At 41.4% G+C, this 22,093-nt stretch overlaps 1 protein-coding gene across 1 annotated transcript in view; it reads right to left on the bottom strand.

The window, feature by feature from the left end:
• Positions 1-22,093, bottom strand: part of LOC103819716 (potassium voltage-gated channel subfamily KQT member 1-like) — a 411,297-nt gene that overhangs the window by 154,327 nt on the left and 234,877 nt on the right. The window contains exon 16 of the mRNA XM_030238669.2: positions 21,887-21,948. Within this exon, the coding sequence (XP_030094529.1) occupies positions 21,887-21,948 (62 nt within the window). The remainder of the gene's footprint in view (positions 1-21,886; positions 21,949-22,093) is intronic.

Genomic DNA, 22,093 nt, shown 5'->3' with positions numbered 1-22,093 from the left:
ACTGAAGCACAAACATATAATCATGGGAAATGCTATAATTAACCATAAATCTCTGTTTCCAATCAAAAGGGCTCTGAGCTTTCATTACAGCCTGAAAGACTGGAACAAGAGCACAACTATTAGAGGATCTACATCTGAATCAATTCCTGTCAGTGTGCTGGTATTGCTTTTTTTGGTCTAACCCACAAATTTGTACCTGTATGGTTAGCCAAAAACTGTACATTATTTACAAACATCAGCACTAACTCAAAGGATCTGGCAATGCTCCATCTTGGAACTAAAGAGCTGATACTGTGCCCTTACTTCAAGAAACATCACAACTATGCCTGAAATTACTGCTGCTGTAAACTACAAATACTAGAACTTGAGATGAAACAGAATTTTCTTACAGCTTTTTACTTTTTTATCCATTAAAATGTTCTGGGTTTGGAAGAAACAGAATATTCCCAAACACAAGGACTGATACTGCACAGCATTTCACAGCTCTGTTTCCCCTGAGTATCTACTGAGGTTACTTTAAAGCCCCACTTTACCACAGCCTATGAACAATTAAATATTTTGAAGGAAACAGAGCAGTAATAGTATTGCTTTTTGTTTCCCATTTTAACACAGGAGAAATGCTGACTATAGCAGAACTCCAGTTTCACCATAACTAAAGTGGAAAGCCTTGAAATCTAGGCTGAAATTGGGCTGATTTTAAAGTTCCTAAAAAAACCTAGAGATGTATTTAGCTCACACTGCAGTTTTTTGATATCATGGACAAGGTCCTGTGGGGAACTGTTGGGGCTGGAAAATAGGAGTGCAAAAAGAGGTGGAGGAAGAGAAACTGGAGCATGATGAAGTGACTGTCACAGTCAGCAAGTGTGAGGAGCCTGCCAGTGGTGTGTCCTTCCCCCTAAGTGTGCTAAAATCCAGTAGAGATCACAGGGAAAGGGGCAAATGTCTGAACTTCCAGAAGTGCCCAGGTAAGGCATACACTGCTCATACATCAGGCAGAGAACTGACTGCAATGAAAGGGGAGGGATTACTACAACTAGGATCGTTTTCTAAATCCTATCAAAATATCTCTCTGACACTGTTTAAAATGCAGGGATTCTACTGCCAAAACCCTCAAGCAAAATAAAAACAAATGCAGATTGCAGCCTGCCTGCTGATAGCACATGCTGTTCTGGAGCATCAGGCTCAGAAAAAAACCTACTGCACTGAACTCATCTGGAGAGAATGCCAGTAATTCCAGGGACTGAGACTTCCAGGGGGTCACAGTTAAGGTTCTGCTGGTTTATGCCAGGATTCCTCAGTTTCTATGTTTTTTAGGGGGGTGAGCTTTGCTGAGCAAGGCATTTTGGAAAGGCATGAGAAACCACTGGCAATTTTAACTCTCTGTTAACAAAGATTTTTTTTGAGGATTTGCTTTAAGTGTGTCAGAGCGTGCGTTGGAAAGGAGTTGCAAAGGGGAAACTGCATTTCAGGAGAAATTCTCTCAAGCTGAAATACTCTGCAGAACACTGGAGATTGAACTGCTTGATAAAGATAATAAACAGAAGAGTTTAGCAACAGTGAGTTCAACTTCAGGTTTCTGTACCTGTCTACCCCTCCTGTCATTCCTCTTTCTGGAGGGGGAGAAATCCATGGGTAGAGAGCACTCTAGCACTGCCTGGACCTCAATTTTAGACACAGAAATCTTATTCACTGTGACCTCAGGATAGCTGGTTGTTTTCTGAACAGGACTTTTACAAATACCACATCCCTCAGATCCTCACAAGCCACACACACAAGGCTCTGATTCTTCAGAGAAGCCTAAAGGATCACTGACTAAACATATGTGTAACCTGGTTAATGATTTTGTCCAAATGGCTAAAGGGAGTTATCTTTTTGAGCAGGGTATTATCCTCCTTGTCCTGCCACACCAAAAGCCCAAGGCAGCAATGTATTTTTAACACCAAGGGTTGTTTTGATTATGCTGGCCTGGTTGTACTTTAGGGAGTTCCTTTAGCCACACACAAGCCCAGCTGAAGCTACTGCACACTTCAACACGTTTTTACACCCACTGTGCTGCTGTTCAGAGCTCTCATTTGCAGAGTCTAAACTCAGGGTACCTTGTCCTTGTCAGGCTTATCCTGAACTTGAGAGAATTTTTAGTCTTGTGGCATTTAAAAGGTTCTGGCTTTTCTTGTGGGGCACTTTTTTTTGCAAAGGAAAACAGGGTTTAGCATCTGGGATGGATAAAAAGATGTCTCACAGAGAGGTGACAGCATTATTAGTGGATAGTTATAAGGGATGAGCTGGCCACAGCAGAAATTTCTTTCTTAAAGAAAGAAGTTTCCATCATGTAGTGGTTAGAATGAAGTTTTGAGGCATGGATAGGCATGGGCCATGTGTCTGGTTTTGAGAAAATGTTAAATAATGTTTTCTAGATACTCATAGAGCATCTAATCCTGCAAAACCTTTTCTACTTGGTAGTCTGTGTAGCACTGACTTTCACAGATGTGATTATGTTTATTTGGGGAAATGAAAATAGCCTTAACTTGCCTTTGATTTTATTTCTCATTTCATGTCATTGCATAACCCCTTCTGTCTTTAAAAGCATGCAACTAATTATTTAAATTGGATATTAATAGTCTGATTTTTTTTTTTAAGATCTTTTGCTTCCAGGCACAACAATCTGCTTCTCAGAACCACAGGATTCAGTCCTAACCAAGACAGAGACCCACATTACAGAAATGAACTCATCACCTACTGAGGCACAGGAACTGAAAGTAGACTTGTGTAAAATGTCAAAAGATTTCTCACAATTGGGCATATGCAAATTCAAATTTAAAAAAATGAATTAAAGCAATATACACACACTGAATTAAAGCAATATACACACACTGAACAAATCAGAAAATTAACTAGAAATGGAACCTGGCTTCCTACAGAAAGTGCATACTCTGTATCTGTACATATTTATGGCTACAAATGTAGAATATATATTTAGCAAAACTGAGTCTTACCAGAAGAAAGTGCTGACAGTCATCTCAACTTGAAATGTCTATTAAAAACTCAGAGAGAGAAAGAAAGCACTGTTCTGATGAAGGACTGAGCAGAACAGATCTAAACTGCTTTTGCCATGCTCTCCCTGAGGTTAAGATCCTGGCATTACAAGTATTTATAGGGTTGGTTTAATATGTTGAAAAATATTACTCTTCTCTGGGTGATTAAGAGTATTTTTCACTTAAACCAGCAACATGGACAAATAATCAAAACAAAAAAAAAAAAAACAACCCAAAAAAAAAAAAAAAAAAAGGATGCATCTCATTTGATGTCAGCTCTGTGAAAGGTGTCAAATTTAAACCCAGTCATCTGAGTGGTACCTCAAAGGCAGAGCCACCTTCTCCACTTCTGGATAAACACAACAGCACTTCCAAGTAAATTCTCCAGCTCTGGGACTTCTGACAATTTGCAGTGAAACCCTGAACAGGTTTCAGGAGCTTGCAGGAGCTCAGCCCCATCAGCTCTGATCCCAGCCAGGTGAGAACCTGGCACCAGGCCCACCTGGGCTCCTACAGCTGCAAACTGCTCTGTATCAGTTATTTCTCTGAAGCACATTGAAATAGCTGGAAATGGTATTCAGCAGTTTTAAATATCTGTAGTATTTCAGGCTGATAACATCTACCACACACACAAGTTATGACACCTACTTATCCCAAAATCTCACTCTTTTGATTACATCACTGAAATCTAAAGAACTAGCTCTATGTATGTCAATGTCCATGTATGTCAAACAGTCATTTTGCAAATATACCTATCCCCTACACCCTTTAAAAACACAAAAGGTATTTTCCAGGAGCTGTTGTATTCAGTACTCAGTTAAACTTCAAGCTGCTTCCTTCAGCAAGGGTCAGTAGTAGTCAAAATGTTTGCATACAACAGCATAATTTTTCCTAAGCTTTGGAGTGTGCAAGGATTTTCACCCCTATGTATAAGGGACACTTCTGAAAAATTGGGGTCAAAGAGATTTGTCACTATGATCAGAGATCTGTCAATTTTGACAGCTTTACTGAGCAGAATGCATCTTGCTGCAAGCAAGGGGTTTTATGAGGGAAGTTAAAATCTCACAAAATGTGTCTTTATGCAGCCCATAAAGGAAAAAGTCCAAACTAAAATATTCCACTGATATTAAACACACTTACAAAGTACTATACTGCTTACTGCATGCCTTGAAGATCAGAAAAAAAGATTAAAAAAATCAACAGCTGGAAGGCATCCTGCCTTCCTGCAAGGGTCTCCAGCCTACATAAACATGGTCAGGAAAGGGGCTAAGGTGGTGTTGCAATAAACCCCTTGGAAAACTGCTGGAAGATAATTCTGTGTGGAGGATACTGCTGGAAGATAATTCTGCTGTTTGCAGCAGTCTTTTGTGCTCCCTGCCTGCCCCCTCCTTGGAGAGCAAACAACACAGGTGCAGCACAAGGGCTGGCTGAGCTGTGGCCCCTCCTGGAGCTGGGGGGTCATTTGGGAATGAGGAACAGAGTTTTCAGCTTTCAGTGGAAAACACCAGCAGAGCTGCCAGGAATCAGCTCAGAGGCTTCTCATGTTCCACACTCAGTTACACTGAGACCTGTCCCTGCATATCAGGGATGCAGAGGAACCCAGATTTTTGCACAGAAAAACCACCCTGAAGCTTTACCACTGAAGCTGTTTCAGTGTTGATGCTTTGGAGACATTTCCCCCCTTCCTGAACTCTTTCCTGGAGCTGGAAGATCAAAAGGTACAGTGAGTTTGCAGAGGATGTTTGTGCAAATTCTCTCAAAGTGATCCACACACATTATATTGCCACATTACTGAATACTGGACCTGAAGCTTTTTTTTTTTTCATCTCTATATACCTGGCTAAAAACAGATTTGCCTTTTTATTGTCTTTTAATTCAGACATTTGCTCTGACATAACAGGGAAAATTCCTATTTTGCCTTTCAACGCCATCCTTATTGTGCATTGGAGATCAAGAGGAATGTCCAGAACAAATGTGTTGTGGAAGGAAGTGAATGAAAGCACTGCTCAGAAATTGGTATTTTCCAAGAGGAAAAAGATAAAAAAAAGGAAAACAAGACAAAAAAAAACCTCCTACACAAGCAACTAAAAAGACAAGCTATGGAATTCTGAGGCAGAAACCACGAATGGAGGAGAAACCCATTCAGAATCCAAGCCAGAAGAGCTGAGCTCTGCTCCCAATCTGTTTAAATGACAAAATCATGTGCAGGCCAAAGTCTGCAGGAGAGTACACCTGTGTTACCATAAACTTGTAAGTAAGTGCAGAGAATTTCCTGCTTTGCTCTTGGAAACTCTGTCATTTGTCAGCTAAAGAGCACATGGGAGGTTTATTTCCCTTCCTCCCAGTCTTATGTGGGATTTGGTTGAGGTATGTACAAAATTTTCCAGGCTCTTTACACCAGAAGTCTCTGACCAAGTGCCCACTAAGTCCCTTAGTATAAAGTGATTCCCCTTCCTATAGATATTTGGAATTTGCTGAGGTTTTCTCCTGTTTCCAGAGCTTCTGGAGATTGCCTGTCATTTGGGAGAGACTGGCATGGACTCTGCCAGGAGAGGTATTAAGCATCTCTAGAACTGCAGGGATTGTAATTTTAAACAGGACTCACTTCAAAAATCTCGGGAGGTTTTCAATGGAATATTATTTTTCTTTCCATACTGGATGATTGCAATAGAATTATAATGTTCCCACGTATGCACAAATAAAATCATCAGCTTTGTACCTCCTCCTGAGCCTGAATGAAATGACACATTTTATGGGAAGCACTTGAAAGAAAATTTTAGCATTTATTCTTGATGTGAATTCAGTAGCTGAGAATGAAAAGAGTTGAGAGTTGACACTTTTGCTGAGCTGTCAAAAAACCCCCAACAAAACACAACCCCACCACAAAAACCAAGGCTTCCCCCTTTCTGGTCTGTGTCTTTATATCACCATTAAAAATCCATCTGAACCCCAGCCTTTTTAACTAAAAAGCAAGATGAATAATAATGGTAAATCTAGACCTACCCCAAACCATCAAAAAATAAACAAATACAATGCCACCACCACGCCCATAATGTTTACCATAAAAGGGGAAAGTGACAGAAGGAATTCAGGTACTACTATTGATGTGAGAGGCAACCTGCTCAAGCACTATTCAGCTGCATGCAGCTCTGAAAGGGACAAAAAGAGGCAATGAAGGAGAAAAAAGAAGGGAATAATCTTCTAAATATGATGTTAAATGATCCACATTAATCAAACCCTGTAATATTTTCACACAGAGACATGCTGTCTGACAAGAAGGCCCCTTTAAGCAAGTAAAAACATAGGGAAAACATATCAAAAGATCTGCTGCATATTTTTTTCCAGTTTATTTTTCCCCTTTTCTTCCCTGCACTAACAATTTTTAAGAGGCCAAAGATATTCCAAGTGAAATGTCACCATTCTTACAAGCTTAAATAAACTATTTATTAGCAGTAGACTAAGTACTCTGAAGAAATTTATTTGCCCTGGCAACAATATTTATAAATAACCTATGAAATATTATAACATTGTAGCAGCAGCAGTTGCAGTTTGCCTGTGAGGATCCAGTTCCAGTCAGCACAAGTGCATTTAGAGGGAAAATTTAGAGAAATATTTCTGCAGTGCAGCATGCAGGCAGCACTTGGGAGAAGATGAAAAACCCACGAGCACAATCTTTTCTTTGACATTGGCAATAAATAAATATAGAAGCAATAAATAAATAAATCCTTCAATTCCAGCAGCCCTTTTACAGTGCCCATCAATTGAGTATGTGCTGCTGGTCCGGGAGAGGTCTGAATGAAACAGGGAGCTGAGATCCTCAGCCACAGCCCCACGAGGCTCCCCGAGGGGAACACAGGTCCCCATTGAGCCAGGGACACACGGGCTGCTCTTTACGGGGCTTTTTCTGACCAAAACACCCTGCAGAAACCCAGCAATTAGGTACTCCAAACAGAACTGCTATTTTGAGAACAACAAACTTCATTAATGCCTTGGGGGGGAGAGGGTGGAGAGGGCTGAGAAGTTAAATGCATGTGTGCACACAAAGGTGTAAATTTCAGACTATTTAAATGCTAATAAATACTGTATTTGAGCACTCATTCCCCCCAGCGACAGAGAAGCCAAAATCTATTTGGCTTTGCACTACAAAGCTGTTTTATAAAACAGCTTAAATTGGTGATATTTGTCTTCCAACACAGGACAGATAAGAAAAAAGGGAGAGAAAAAAGAGGAAATAAAAGAGATGATTAATTCTAAAACTGGATACTGTTTCCTCAGGTGAAGACGGAGTTTTGACCATGGAGGGAACATGAATCAAGGACTTCAGGGTTAGGTTTCTTGAGTATTTTTAGTTCAAGTCTTACTTGATTTGTTGGTTTTTTTTTTAGTAAACGAGTCAACACACAAACAACAAAAGATCTTTTTCCCCCCCAGTATCAGGTATATCACAGGGAAAAGTCAATAAAATCTGCAGATATCAAAAAACCAGCTTCTTGTATGTCCTTTGTTTTCACTGAGGAACCAGTTAGGAGAACTAGTGGCACAAACACAAATGTCTCCTTGGGATTTAAACACAGAAGTCCTCATTTGGAAGATAAACAGATGGCATGAAGAACACATCTACCTAAAACATTGCAAGACTGACACAATGATTCAAAAAGCCTCCAAATCCCAGCATTTTGGAGCTCTAGGATAGGCTGTCACACTGATGCAGTAGACATCAGTGCATGGGTTTGTTTCCTAAATGTCCTTAATTGTTCACTCAGATTTTTTTTTTTCCTAACTGACCCCCAGTTCTTTGCACACCAAATCTGAACGTGCTCAAGGCAGAAAGCCCTGCTGAGATGTGGTCAGGAGCAGGTCCCAACAATGCACAAGGCACAGGGCGTGTCACGATTTTCATCTTGACAAGAACATCGAGCCTGAGCTCATCTAGGGAGTGGTCCTGGACAAGAACCTCCACTAACTTGGCCAGGGTTTCCTGTTTATAACTGAATAAGGTGTCTTTTTTGCCTAGTTTGCAAAACAAGCAGGGCATTACCCACTGCTGATCCTTAACTTCTGCTTCCCAGAAAGACTTCTCGCAGTGCAGAGCCATCTGTTCTTCTCAGGGTGTTTGTCAGGCTCATGGGACTGTATGGAGGTGGGGACAGAAGAGTGGCTATTTTCCCTCCCCAAAATTAATGAGAATTCAGAATAGTGGAACTGCCTACAAAATTTCCTTGGGATTCTCCTTATGAGTCCATTGTGCTGCAGCCCTGTGAGCCTTTAGGATTTTCTCTGTGTAAGGTCCAGGTGACTTAACCACAATTTAGACTATGGGACATCCCTGTGAGCTGAGGAACACCCCAGCTGCAGAGGAGGTGTGTTAGGAACCTGTAAGCCATGCCATGGCAGGCTCCTGCAGCCCAGCTGTGTGCTGGGGGAATGGGGAGCACACAGGACATGGGGAAGAGAGTGCAGCTCCACACACCCCCATGTCCTCACCTGCAGGGCAGCACCATGGCCTTGCTCCCGAAGGTTGCTGTCAAACACACATGTCAGCAGCTCAGGGTTCAGAGATCACACCAAATCTAGTACCTGGAGCTGAAATCAACTCTAAAAATGATCAAGACTCAGGCCAGGGGTGTGAACATGAGCTGAGGGTTCAAGAATCCAGCTCAGTATGTGTGGGACTGGAGGGACCTCTCCTCAGGTCACATCGAGGGACAGTCAACGAAGCAGCAAAGATCTATTTGTTCTGGAAAACAACAGTCTAAATAAATTTTGCTAAATAAATTTCAACAGATTATTGGTATTCCCTTCCCAGCTTTATCTTTAAGACATTATATTTTCCATCCTTCCTTCTTGCTCTTCCCTGCTCCCCTCACTGGTGTTCCCTTGCTGCCTGGTCTTTGTGTAGGGGGTGGGTGCAGCTCGGAGCTCTATGTTTGCCCTGACAATGATGAAATCAGGATGAAAATCAGGAACCGAGGCTGACACATTAAAAGGTGCAACACAAGATATATTCTGTTCCTTGCTGAATCCAACTTGGTCCACTCTGCCTGCTTATTCTAGTTAAATGCACATGTCAACATATAAAAAGTTATTTCAGACTGCAGCATTTAGTTCCCTGAGCCAAGCCAAATGAACACAGGAATAGCAACAGTACACACGCCAAGGAAAATGAATTTTTTTTCCTCATACTGTGACATTTTTGAAGGCAGCCAATTATACATTAAAAACATCATGAATGAGCAGTGTAATTTTGGAACCATAACTTAAAGTGAAGTATTCCTTTAAGTATGAAAATAATATAATCATGACATTTTAACAGTTTTTCATGGTCCTGCATTCTCCCACAAGGACTCACTCTAAGTAAACCTATATGCTATATAAAAAGACCACAATAATCTTTTCCCACTAGTAAAATTGCTACTCTTATGAGTGCTACATATATAGGAATTTTTTCATACATAAACATAGTGTGGTCACTTGTGGGATCTATAGATTACATTGGGGGCATATTAAGGGAGTAATGCATGTGCCAAATTTGTTGGCTTGTTTTATAGTGTCTAGATTTTTCTGTCCTGTGCTATTTTGTACATTTCCTGCCCTGACATAAATGACCTCATTAACAAGAAATTCTAATAAGTACACAGAGGGGTTTTTTTTTATTTCAAACCCTGAACTTTGCTGGTTACAGCTTATTTTTATTTTGTGACCTCCCTTTGTATGTATAGTCTTGGAGGAGGAGAAAGAGGAGGAAAAAAAATTAAAAAATGAAACAAAATTCTGCTCACACAAGGGAGTTTTCTGCTGAATGACATAACCTGTACTCCAGCCTGAGCTATGGTCAGCCTGCTCTACCAGCCAGTAAAATTAAGTAAATTCAGAGAAGATATTTTGGGGATTGAAATTTACCTTCCAAATATAAGCAGTGGGTTTTTGCCTTCCAAGCCAAAGAAGGAAATCACACAGCAGCATATGGAGTACTCTATTCCCCACATATTAAAGCTGTGTTAGCTTTACAGCAGTTCCTGTCACCATGTAGTATCTTACCCCCCAAGAAGATATGTTTTACACAGGATCAGAAGCCTATTTTTGCAATCCCACCTCAGGGTAAAACTCATTGGGACTCCAGGATCTGACACCCTTGCCGTGATCCCTGCAATAACAGCCTCTCTAGCTGGAGCTAGAAATAAATTTGTTCTGAACATCAGATACAGTGTTTTCTTTTGGAGTTTTTTTCCCTCTGGATAGTGAGTTCAGAATGTGCTACAGTAGGAGAGCTGAGAGTACCTAGCAAAAACTCCAGTCAGAAATAACAGCAACATTCAGTACTTCTAGAGCAATCTAAGTTCTCTGTAGACTCTTAAAAAATGGAGGCTGGCATGCATAAAATGCAAAAAGTAGCCATTAAAGAAAAAAAAAAAAGATGTAGATGCAAAAACTACAAACTATCAGTCAGAGCTCCATATGTTTACTGCACACACAGTTGACACATCCAGTAAACCAAGAAAACTGCTGCCTAAGACACAAGACCAGACTCCAGTGACACCTGAAGCAGATGCTGAGCTCAGGCTCCAAAATCCTCTGAGAAAATGGAATTTGTTTGCCACTTCCACATCCAGCAACAACTTGTTTCACCTTCACCCTTCTCCTCTGTCAAGCTACCATTTCCCAAGCTCCTGCTCCTGCCCTGGCCTCACCTCCCAGCCATCTCCCCCTGGGGCAGCTGCCCACTGATTTAATGATGAGGGTGAATGGAGAGGTCAGAGCTAAGGGGGGGCACAGAAATGTGTGTCCTGAGGGCACTGCTGTGGCCTTGCCTACCCAGCCCTTCATTCCTGAAGATGGATATCCCATTTATATGGTAATCATAAATATGGCTTTATTTAAGCATATTTGAGCATAGTCTTTGGATATAGTCCTGCCCTTTGAAAAATGATTTCTAACTGGCTTGCCCAGACTAATTTCAGGTATATAAAGTGGTGCTGGGAAAAGACTGCTGGGCTTCAGTTCCTGGGCATTCATCAAGGAAAATCCTCTTTCTGTGGCACTACAGAACTTAATCAGAGTGGAGAAAGCAGCTATTTCTCCTCTTTGGCTGCAAATCCTGAGGCAAACCAAGCACTTCACAAAGGTAGAAATGCTCTCTGCAGGGCGCCCACTCAGTCTTGGTATGAGTTCCAGGCTCAGCCTGCCACAGGCAAGACTTGCTGCTGGTGGCTTCAGAAACTCTGCAGATACATAGGGTGACAAGTTGTGCAAAGCTGCCTAGCCCTCAGAAGGCAGTAACAAAACTGACATTAACAGGCAGCTCGAGGTAAGGCTGAGGAGGAGAGTTAAAGATGTTGATGTGTTTTGAGCTGCTGTGAAAGAACGTGAGCTTCTGCTGCCTCCTAGGGTATGTCCTGATGGCAGAGCTTGGGAGAGACCTGAATCCTGCAAAACTTCCCCAGGGCAGGGATGGTGCCAATGGGTTTATGAGGGCAGAGTGGACAGGGTGGTTTAGTTCTGAGCATTGACTTGGCCTTCCAGCTGCTTTTTTGGACAGTGTGTAAGAATATAAAACAGAGTCTGCAACAGCTACTTACGGTCAGTACAATTAAAATGCCTTAAAAGCTTAACATTTTAAATACACACTTTGCATTTCATGTTCATCCTCTTGGGAGTTTTGAGGCTTCAGCATTTCTATTTTTCATGGGTATGTCCACAGCAAAGACTAGAAGTAAGTAATTTTAAGAATTCTCACTGTTGAGGAACACCTCAGGTGCAGGTAGCTGGGCTGGCAAGCTGCAGATGGAAATGCAGGCTGAGATGCAGATTTAAATGCAGGCTGAAGTACAGGCTGAGCTCTGGGTGGGAGCCCAGGACAAGAGGATGAACTGCCGACCTTTGGGGTGACAAAGGGCACAAAGGCAGGTGACAGCCAGCCAGGTGAATGGACACGGAGACACAGCAGCAGCTGAGAATTGCCGAGCTTTTGGACAACAAGGGAGATGGAAACAAGTGATGGCAGCGAGGTGGATGGACATGGAGATGGGGACTGGCCACAGGGAGACTGTGATGGGATAAAATCCCAGGGGCTCCTTTGCTGGGGTCCCTCCTTGGAGGCAGCAGCTTGGGCTGTTTCTGTGTCACTGCCCCAGGAACAAGTGGCTTCATGGAATGAGACATCTGGGACTCTGCCACCTCTGCCATGGCAAAGCTGGTGTGATGTGAGTGGGGTGTGTGGGGAGCCAGGCCAAGGAAGGGCCTTCAGTCCCAGAAAGTCTCTGACCTTGGGAGTGCCACTGCCAGAGAGTCCCAGAGGGAATGGTCTGACTGGGGAGTTTCCTTAACGTCCCATAACTGCACAACTCCAAATGCAGAAGCCTTAAGAAACACGCAGGGTAGTTGGAGACTTGTGATAATGCTGATAATCTTGCAAAGTGATAAATTGCAAACTCTGCTCCTGAATAGGAAAGGCAGCTGTGTGAGCCAGATCCTCAATCCAGAGGAGATCTGGTCAGACACTTAACCTGACTGGAAGCAACAGCCTAGCCCTGTACCTATCCCACATTTCACATTACACTGTTTTGGCTCTATTCCACACCTGTTAAAGTTGCTTTATATGCCTTGCTGTATCTTTCACCTCTTGAAAAACAGTCCTTTTAAAGTCAGTTATAGCCTCCTATTTTTCTTAGTGTTTTTCAGAAGAGAAATGTGACTGAATTTTCAGTGTTTCTAGTTGTCAGGTTTTGAAAACACTGAGGCCACATGTGCCATTTACCTGTGGGCTGCAGGTCTCAGAAACAAATACAGACCTGCCAGTTTGGTCCTTGATGACACCTCCTAAACCAGAGCAAGTGGGGAGATCTTATCTCTACCTACAGCTACAGGATGGGGCAGCAGGGGGGAGTTGAGCTCTGCTCCCAGGGAACAAGGGACAGGACAAGAGGAAACAGCTCAAGCTGTGCCAGGGGAGGTTCAGGTTGGACATCAAGGAGAAATTCTTCCTGGAAAGGGTGGTCAGGCATTGGAAGTGCTGCCCAGGGAGGTGGTGGAGTCCCCATCCCTGGAGGTGTTTTAGAAGGCCTGGATAGGGCATGCAGTGCTCTGGGCTGGGGGACAAGGTGGGGATCTGGCACTGGTTGGACTTGATGATCGTGGAGGTTTTTTCCAAGCTAAATGATTCTGTGATTCTGGGACAGCTTGTCAGCACATCTGCAGTGTTCATTTATCCATCTGCAGCTTGCCCAGCACTCCTGGAGTAGTGTGCTAGACCCACAGCTGGGATGGTGGATGCTGCAGGGACGACACCACCTCCTAAGGTCCCCCTGCAAGCTGAACTACTCTGTGCTCCCAAGGCACCTTATGGCATCACAGTCATAGAACTCAGGATGCTGGCTCTGGCATGATGTGACAGCACACAGTTTATTTTATGGGCATTTCAGCCTAGAAAAAACACTCCCTCATAAAGAAGAAAAGCACAGTTCTTCAAATACAATGCCATGAAGAAACCCCTGGGTACAGTGCTCAGTGATTTAGCAATATTTAGTTGCATTCTGACACTGCATAAAAATGCAAAACTCGAGGATGGAGCCTGTAATAAACTAAGCACTATCCCCACATGACCAGAAGAGATCTGAGGTACTCTGCACCACCTCTCCCTTCTCATGCTCAAACCGACTCCTCCTGGTCTCAAAGGACTGCAGTGGGGGAGAGATACATTGGGTAACACGTGCTTTATTCAAACACTGCTGAACACCCAAACTTCTCAACAGGAAAAATATGATTTTACTTTATCTACACAATTTATGAGTAGGAAAAGTAATTATGCAGTAGAAATACGTATTACTGGCCTGCTTGTTTCTTTTCCTGCTCCATAAAATTCAAAGCTATGTATTGAAAAGGACAAGCTGGTGGCAAAAAAGGAAAAAAAGAGTTTTTCAGTTTTTCCTCTCCCTCACATCATTAGGCTTTATAGGCAGTCCTATGTATGAATTTTCTGTTGAGTGGAAGTTCTCTTCCCTAGATGCAGCCAATACATCAGGGAATGTTGTCACATTACTGCAGTGACTTGGTGAGTTTTTTCTGTTTTTTATTTTTCTTTTCTTTTACAGAGTGCTGTCATCCTGTAACTTGCCTTGCAGAGCACAGCTCTTCATGCTGCTTCTTACATATAATCCATTGCAAACACCCAGAGACCAGTTAGAGCAAATTAGGCTTGAATTAGTCCATCCCTCAGCTGCCATCAATGGATGAATAGCTCAAGGATTAAACAGATGCTTGCTCTGATTCACCACCACAGCTCTTGCATGAAACAGAAATCCAACTGTTAGCCTGGGAACTATTTGAATAGTAAAAATCTGGGTTTTTTTTTTCAGTGTACTTTCCCTGATCAAGATGAATTAGAGGTCAATAAACCATGGCATTCAAATAGCATTAAAATTGCCCTGTAAATTACTGATCTGAAAAATGTGGTAGGTGAAATAGCTACAGTAATTCTGAGGTAAGGATTAAAAAATCATAAAAATGAATTAGAAATAAACCTGTTCAACTGAAATGCTCAGAAAATCAAGAGTACTTCACCCCAATTCTCATTTTCAGAAAGTTGTTCTGAAGTGGAAAACTGGAAACACTTTCCTTCAGTGCATGATTTAAAACACATGAATGTGACACTTTCTCAAAAAAATGTTCCATTGGAAACAAATTGTCATTTTCAGATGGAGAAACATTTCAAACAAATATTCTCAACCTGTCTGTAGGAAGGGCAGCACTTGCAGTGCACAGGCATAACCAACAGAGAACAGCTACAAAATATATTTTTGAATAAAGCTTTCTAAATTAAATTGTTTAACATCTGCAATAATTGGAGGTTGCAGAAAGTGTCCAAATGAATTATTTTTCCATCAGAAAATAACAATTTTTAAAACACTACAACACTGCTCATAAGAAAAGCCAAGAAAGCCAGGCTTAATGCATTTACACTTTTTTTTCTTTCCCCAAGAGGATTGGTACAATACTCCAGTTTCATACTGCTAATCAAAGGCATTTTGATTTGGGGCCCAAGATCATGTAGAACATTATGTTTATTTGGAATAACCTGTTAAAATTTTTAAAAAGCAGATGCAAAATACTTAGAGGTGATCTGATTTTTATTATTCTTTGGACATTCAGGTCAAAGCTCTTAATGGGAGGATCTGACTTTTTATTAAAAAAAAGGTCAAAATCTCAAAAATACTCTAAAAACATATCTTTTCCACCCAGTGATAGTAAATAAATTACTTTATTGCATCATAAGCAGCAGAAGCAGCAGAGCTGTGACTCCTCTCCATTTGTGGCTGGACTTTCTGGCGCCTGAGAAGAGCCACACTCACACTGCAGTCTGTTCTGGGAGCAGGGGGATTTCCAGAGTGTCTGTCCTCTACACAGGCACTGATTTTCTCTAAAACTCACAGGAAATCACCATCTCCAAACTCAGGACCCTTTCCTCTGTGTAGGTCAAAGTCAGTTGTGATGCTGGGAAGGTTTTGGTGGAGGACAGGAAGGCACAGACAGAGCCTATCATCTACAGCCTTCTCTGTCAGTATTGCTATTTCCAGGAACTTTTCCCTGCAGGTTAAACAGCTGGCTGCCTCAATATGGATTAGATTCCCAATGTTCTAACAGTTCCCTTCTGTGGTATTTCCCAGCAGCCCTAAGTCACTGTGGTGTTTTTCCCTCCCTCGGTGCTCACAGTTACTCCACGTGCTTTTCTCCCGGAGCACTTGTTCTTCTTCTGCAAGTGACTCTCTGCTTTTCTTACTAAAGGGAAGCTTTGAACCCAGCTGATTCCAGCTGCTCTGCCACATCTGGCTGTGAAACCCCTGCACTGCATGCTCCAGGGTGTCCTGGGCAGTGTTGGAAGGGGAGGTTTGCTCCCACCAATGAAGTTTCAGCCAAGAGAGCAGAGAAGCAACAAGACTGCACCAAGTGCCTAATCAGAGCAATCCTTGAGACTGCTCTAAATGAGATCAAACTGTTGGGGCTGGATCCCAGTCAGTGCAATCCCTGGGGAGCAGACACTGCCATCTGCACGCTCATTTATTGGGCTTTGGAATTATTTAACATTTGATTTATGGTGGTGAATTGCCTCCTGGCAAACGTTCACTGTGCAAAACTCTCTGTTCCCTCATCCATTAAAAATCAGGGCCTGATCCATGTGAAAGCTTCCTGATGAGTTCACTACATTTTGGATCAGGCCTCTGGGTCCCTAGACTGGCAGATAATATCCCATTTCTCTCCAATTTTCTTGCTCAAATTTAGAAGAAGCTCAAGTGTTTTCCATCAATGTTTTTATGTTTACTTTTGGGAGAATCCTCACAGTGGGTCAGGTTACTGTGATATAGAAAGGATGACCCACTCTGACATACAAATTTTCCAAAGGATCTCAGCCCGAGGCAGACATCTGCCTCTGAGAATTTCAGCCCAGATGGCTGGAGTTTGGCAAAGATGGAAGGAACTGAAAATAGAGCTCTGTAATGGAAAGTGGTGTAGAACCTTAATAATAGGAGGGTGCTACCAAGTACAACATGTGATAGAGCTCCACAACAAAAAACATAAGGGAAGCATTGAGGGAGGATTCTTTCCATTATGCCTCAGAATATATGATCTCTCTCTTCTCTTACTTGAAAGGGTATCAGAGTTAGCTCTTGTTTTTGCCTGATTCTCTAGAAATTACCATCAAAACCAGGCAGATCAAACCCAGCCTTTCCCTCTGAACTGTATCGAACAAGGTTTATCTGAGAAGCACAAGCCCATCCCAGACAGTCAGAAGTCAGGACTACAATAGTTCATCTCTGCACTGAGGAGTCAGTAGCAGACTAGAAATGTTTTGGGGCTGAGATCTAAGCAGGTCAATTTTCATGACTTTGTTTGCAGATTAAAAGCCCATCTTGATGTTTCAGTTACAAGAACACAATTTCAGTTCTACAACACCCAGCATACCACAAAGATTCCCTTAGTCATAATAGGTGAAAACATGATTTCACTCAGATTAATTCTGAAATGTTTGAGTCCCTATTTCTGCTTTCACCTCATCTCTGTCAATTTGCTCTTGATGAGCAGGATGTGGACACAGGAGCTGGAATCTTGTTAAAGCCATTTAAGACATTTGCTGCCATTAACACCTGCATAAATCCTGAGTAACTTCACTGGCATAAATGGAAGCCCAATTTGGCTTGAGACATCAGGGTTTTAGTTTTTTCTTACTTTTGTTTTGTTTAAATTCAGCAACAGTTTAAAAATAAAACTCTAATGACATCAGGCTTATGGCACAGAGTCAATGGATTTATGCTGCACTGCTCCAGAGTAAATGAGATAAGGCTTTGACCAAGAAAATCCACACAACACCCATTTGCAAGCAGCCTGCAGAAAAGCTTTCTGTTATGGAATGACTCCATCTTTAAGGAACTGGGGGCAAAAAACCCACAAACACCTAGGTGCCAAAACACAGTTTTGTTAACAAAGGGGTTTATTTCAGACATCTTGAAACCTCAAAAGTGTAGCAAGCTTGTATTGCAACTGACTCATCATGCATGAATTTTTGTCTTTTCTTTTTCTTTTTTTTTTTTTAATGCATTTTAGTTATGCCCATCACCCCTCTCACAAATGAGGGGTTTAGAATGGAAAATCTTACCAGCTTTTCATGCTGGCAGTGCTTGCAGGCACTGCCATGATAAATAATTTACTATTTAATGACTCCTGATGTAATCACAGCAGGAATCAGGTTCACCAACATCCATCTCTCCATTGCTACCACTCTTCTCTGAGCCCATCCTTTTAGCTCCCAACTTAAGTTGTGTTTAAATTGGTAAAGAGAGAGTTTACTGCCACAATCCAACCTCTACATTTGTTTATGTTGGATGACATTTTTGTCCTGGCTCGCATTACTGAGATGGATAAAACTCAGAAGGGTTTGCTTTATTGCCCTGTTTTCTCTTAGTGTTCCTGCATTTTTTAAATGCTACCAAATGGTTGCTTTTGGCTCTCAGCATTATCACATGTTGTCTATAAGTATGGAAATAGTTATGGTAATATGGACGTAAATCATAACTGTAAATACCACATAAAACAGACTGCCATATAATTATAAAAATACCTAATAGATTTCTTTTTCAAAGACAACACAGCTGTCCTTTCTAACCTTTCATTTGCAGATTCTTTTCTCTCCTGTTATTATTTATAGGTTGCCGTGCAGTTTGACATAGCACACCATGATTTTTGTTTCTAATTTTGAAAAGAAAAGGAAAAGAAAGAGTACCCATTTCATCATAAAGAAGCATTAGTTTACAATTTTGAAAAGAAACTAACGCCAGCTCTAGAACATCATCTTGGAACCAATCTCCCTCTTAATACATTTCAAAAGGATCTGTCAATGGCTACATACCACAATATAAAATTAAACCCTGCCATGGAACTGAAGGAGGGGTCGGCCAAATGGCACACATCACATGTTGGGAAGGAAGCCCCATTCTTTCTCCAAACATCTCAGTGGGTTTTTGTTTTTTTCTTCGTGAAAAGAACCACACTAGGTTATTACATTGGCCACAACAAAATAAGAATTTTATTACCTCCTCAGGGCAAAACAGGTTGAAAAGTGCTCCAGGCAAACTCCCCCTATGCAATGTGCCATGTCAGTGAGAGGAGTGAAGCCCTGCACAGTGTTGATGTTGCCAAAAAGGGGTTTGGATTTTTTTTTTGCCTGAGAGATACCACCATGCATTTTACCTGTTTCTAGTCAGCTTTGCAATGCTTTAAGGCAAAAAGGAGTAGATTTTTTTTTTCTGCTGGAGTTGCACGGTGCTTCATCCTCTACAAACTGGTTCTTACCTCTTCCCTATTACTTTAAACTTCCAGAGGGAGCCTGTTTCGTCACAAAAGAGAGGCTGCAGGCAGTGCTGTCATGCTACATGAATGGAAACTGTTATCTTTGTGTCTTTGCAACATTTTTGCCTCAAAGCTTCTTCTTATCACCAAGCAACCCCTTCAGAGGCCTGTGTCTCTGCCTTTCTGTACAGCAAACGCCATGTTTTTACTGAAATAGTAGCAAACCTCTCCAGGGAATGGAGTTCATCTTAACCATCAGAAATGTGTGCTTCCCTCTCCCCCACTTTGCAAAAAGAGTAATTATGGCTTTATGCAGAACAACACACAGCTCTCAATGGGTTTGTTACACTCTGATTCCCTTCAAGAGAGGCAGCTAAAACAAATGAACTGCAAAATGCAGGTGGGGAAGGTCAGTCTGGACCAGAGATGTGCTCATTTGTGCTTACTGATACAGCTCATTTAGGCAGATAACATTCTCAAATCTGCATTGCATTTTTATCAGTCTGCACCAACTGGCCTTTGTCCAAAAATGTGTCCTTTTATCTGATGTGTCACTCTTTTGGGAGGCTGCCATCACTAGACTGGGTGACTGAATGTTAAAATAATTTCTCCAGGGGGAAGAGGTTGATCCCAAAGGTTTTCTAGTTCCAAAGGGGGGATCATTTTTCACCACCAGCTGGAGCCTGATGTTAGACATGCCCTTGCCTCATTTATTCTCCTCAGAGGTTGAAACTCAGCTTGTCCTTCCTGATTCCAATATTGTTTCACATTTGGACACATAGAAATCACTACACAGTGAACTGTTAGAGCAGGAGGGTCCATGAGATATGGGAAAATAATTTAGGGGAAGCAGTCTGACAGCAGGATGCAGTAGTTTCTATTGTCCCATTAAAACAGAGATAGCTGGGAAGCTTAACTTTGTGTTCATTATGTAAACAGATGTATTTTGGCCTGATGTGTCAAAAAAAATGCAAATACAAAAAGAACCTCAAACAAACCAAAACCCCCAAATTTACGCCACCAAAACCTCAAGCAAACCAACACAGTAAATATTTGCCCTTCTTCTGCACCATGTCTACCTACTTAGCAGGGATATGAGACTAAAGCCTTGTACACCTGAAAGAATGATAATTTGTACTAAAAGATGAAATGCCCTGGGTTCCCTCTGAGTCTGGCATTTATTTTACATTTGCAGTTTGGTCTGAGAACAAAAAGGAAGCTGTGATTGACTCATCTTATGAAAACATCTTGACACATTTTTATTCTTTTTTATGTGTTTTCTCCACAACATAAGTAGAGAGAGGAGGAAATCACCAGTTCCCATGCAAAATTTAAAGTTTGATTCTTCAAACAAAACAGAAGCTTGGTCTTGCCCACTAATGGTTTGAGGTTGCACTGACTTTATTTAGACCATGCCTAAATTAAAGGCAGAACACAAGCAGGTATCAGAGATCAGTCACTACAGCATTTCCTGCATCTCCTGTAACATTCCTCCTCTTATACCAAGATGCCTCTGCAGCCCTCTAAGTCAGGCTTTGAAATAAAATTGATCAAATCCACAGCATATTGTGCTAAAGCTGGACCAAGGCCAGAAACACTAAAAACTTTCTCACCTCTCTTCTTCATAAATATGGAGAAGTCAGGAGACCGTGAACTGCTGCTTCCAGAGGTATTTACAATACCAGCAGCATTTCTTACTCAAAGCATTCCAACTATTATCACAGATACTTTTATTGCTAAATCTCCAGTCTGTATTGGGTGCTTCTCTTTATATGCACATCCAAGAAATCTGAATGAAGCCTTGGTATGAATTTACAGAATATACAGAGGCCAGAGAGCAATTTATCTCTTTCAAAGTGAGTAAGGCAATCTGAATGAAAGCCATTTTCACTTTGAAGATCTGGCTGCACAAGGGATCAATCCACTTTAAAATTAGCTCAGATAATGTCTTTATCTGATAGGCTGATTCTCTGACACTGTGCAAGAAAGCTAAAAATGAAAGAAAATCTGTCCTTTGACAGTGCAGTGTCACATATTTCTGATGTTGTCCTAGCAATCATCATTAAAAAATTGATTTTTTATTACATTAGTTAAATTTAAATTTCTGCTTTTTTGGCAAGATGCACAGTTCTTAAGAATTATGAGAAGTTTCTTTCCTCTTTAATTCTTGCCTCACTTCTCCAGAAAAAAAGTGAAAAGAGAATTTGCATGATAAATTTGAGTGAGACAAGGATAAAACAGGCAGTGGATATGCCAAATTGAAATGGACTTTTGTCTCAGCACCATCACACCCCCCCAGCAAAGCCAGTGTGGTGCTCCTGCCCAAAAAGTACCCTGCTGGAGGGACATGAACTTCGAGAGGTAGGTAAGAGAGCTGACTAAAACATTGTTAGAGAAATAGAGTCTGAGTTTTAAGCAAACTCATATTTTTGTTATCACTTGAGTGGAAAAAGCTCTGGAGGATGTTTGGGAGAGGTCTAAGACAATAGAGCCTCACTGAGCTTTGGCCTTTGGGCACACTGCTAAGTAACTCTAATTAATAACAAAGATGAACATATTCCTGGAGAGAAGACAGTGAGGGAGGGGCAGAAAATGTGCAAAGGTAACAGCACAGGGGGAAAAAAAGCAGTAAACATTAAAGAATCTCAGGATTTGTAAATGGGATGTCAACTGTTGCTAGTCACAAAGATTCCTGACACTAACATTTCTGTTTAGTTCACTAATTCTTGTGTGACAAACACCAGCCAATTCCCAGCACTTGTATACGAGGTCTGTGGTTTGACTTAAACATGAAAGCAACTCCTTTTACAAACAAGAACCAGGACTGCATAGCAGGTAAATGGTTAATGCTGAACAACACGCACATGAAACTTCATCAGCTCCCTCACAAAAATTAGGATATTATTCATTATTATGGAGCCCTGTAATTCTAAAGTAAATCATGCCACGATACTATCTTGTAGGTCTCTAGATCAGATATCAGTGCTCAGGAAAAAAAAAGCAAGCTTTCATGCACTTACCTTATCCTCCAGCCGGATCAGTCTGGCTCCTATACTGTAGTATCCTTTGTCTACCCCTTTTTCTGAAGAAAGAAGAATAAAAATGGGACATTCATTAGGTGGAGAATAAATTCAAACTATGAATTATATCTATGGCATTCAAAGAAAAAAAAAAAAGCTGATAATAGTAGGGTCTCATAAAATACATGAACCTAAGAAAGAAAGAAA

This window comes from Serinus canaria, chromosome 1A, assembly GCF_022539315.1.
Source record: "Serinus canaria isolate serCan28SL12 chromosome 1A, serCan2020, whole genome shotgun sequence".
Classification (NCBI taxonomy): domain Eukaryota; kingdom Metazoa; phylum Chordata; class Aves; order Passeriformes; family Fringillidae; genus Serinus; species Serinus canaria.
Note: the sequence above shows the minus strand (reverse complement) of the source record. Positions and strands in the feature narration are given on the sequence as shown.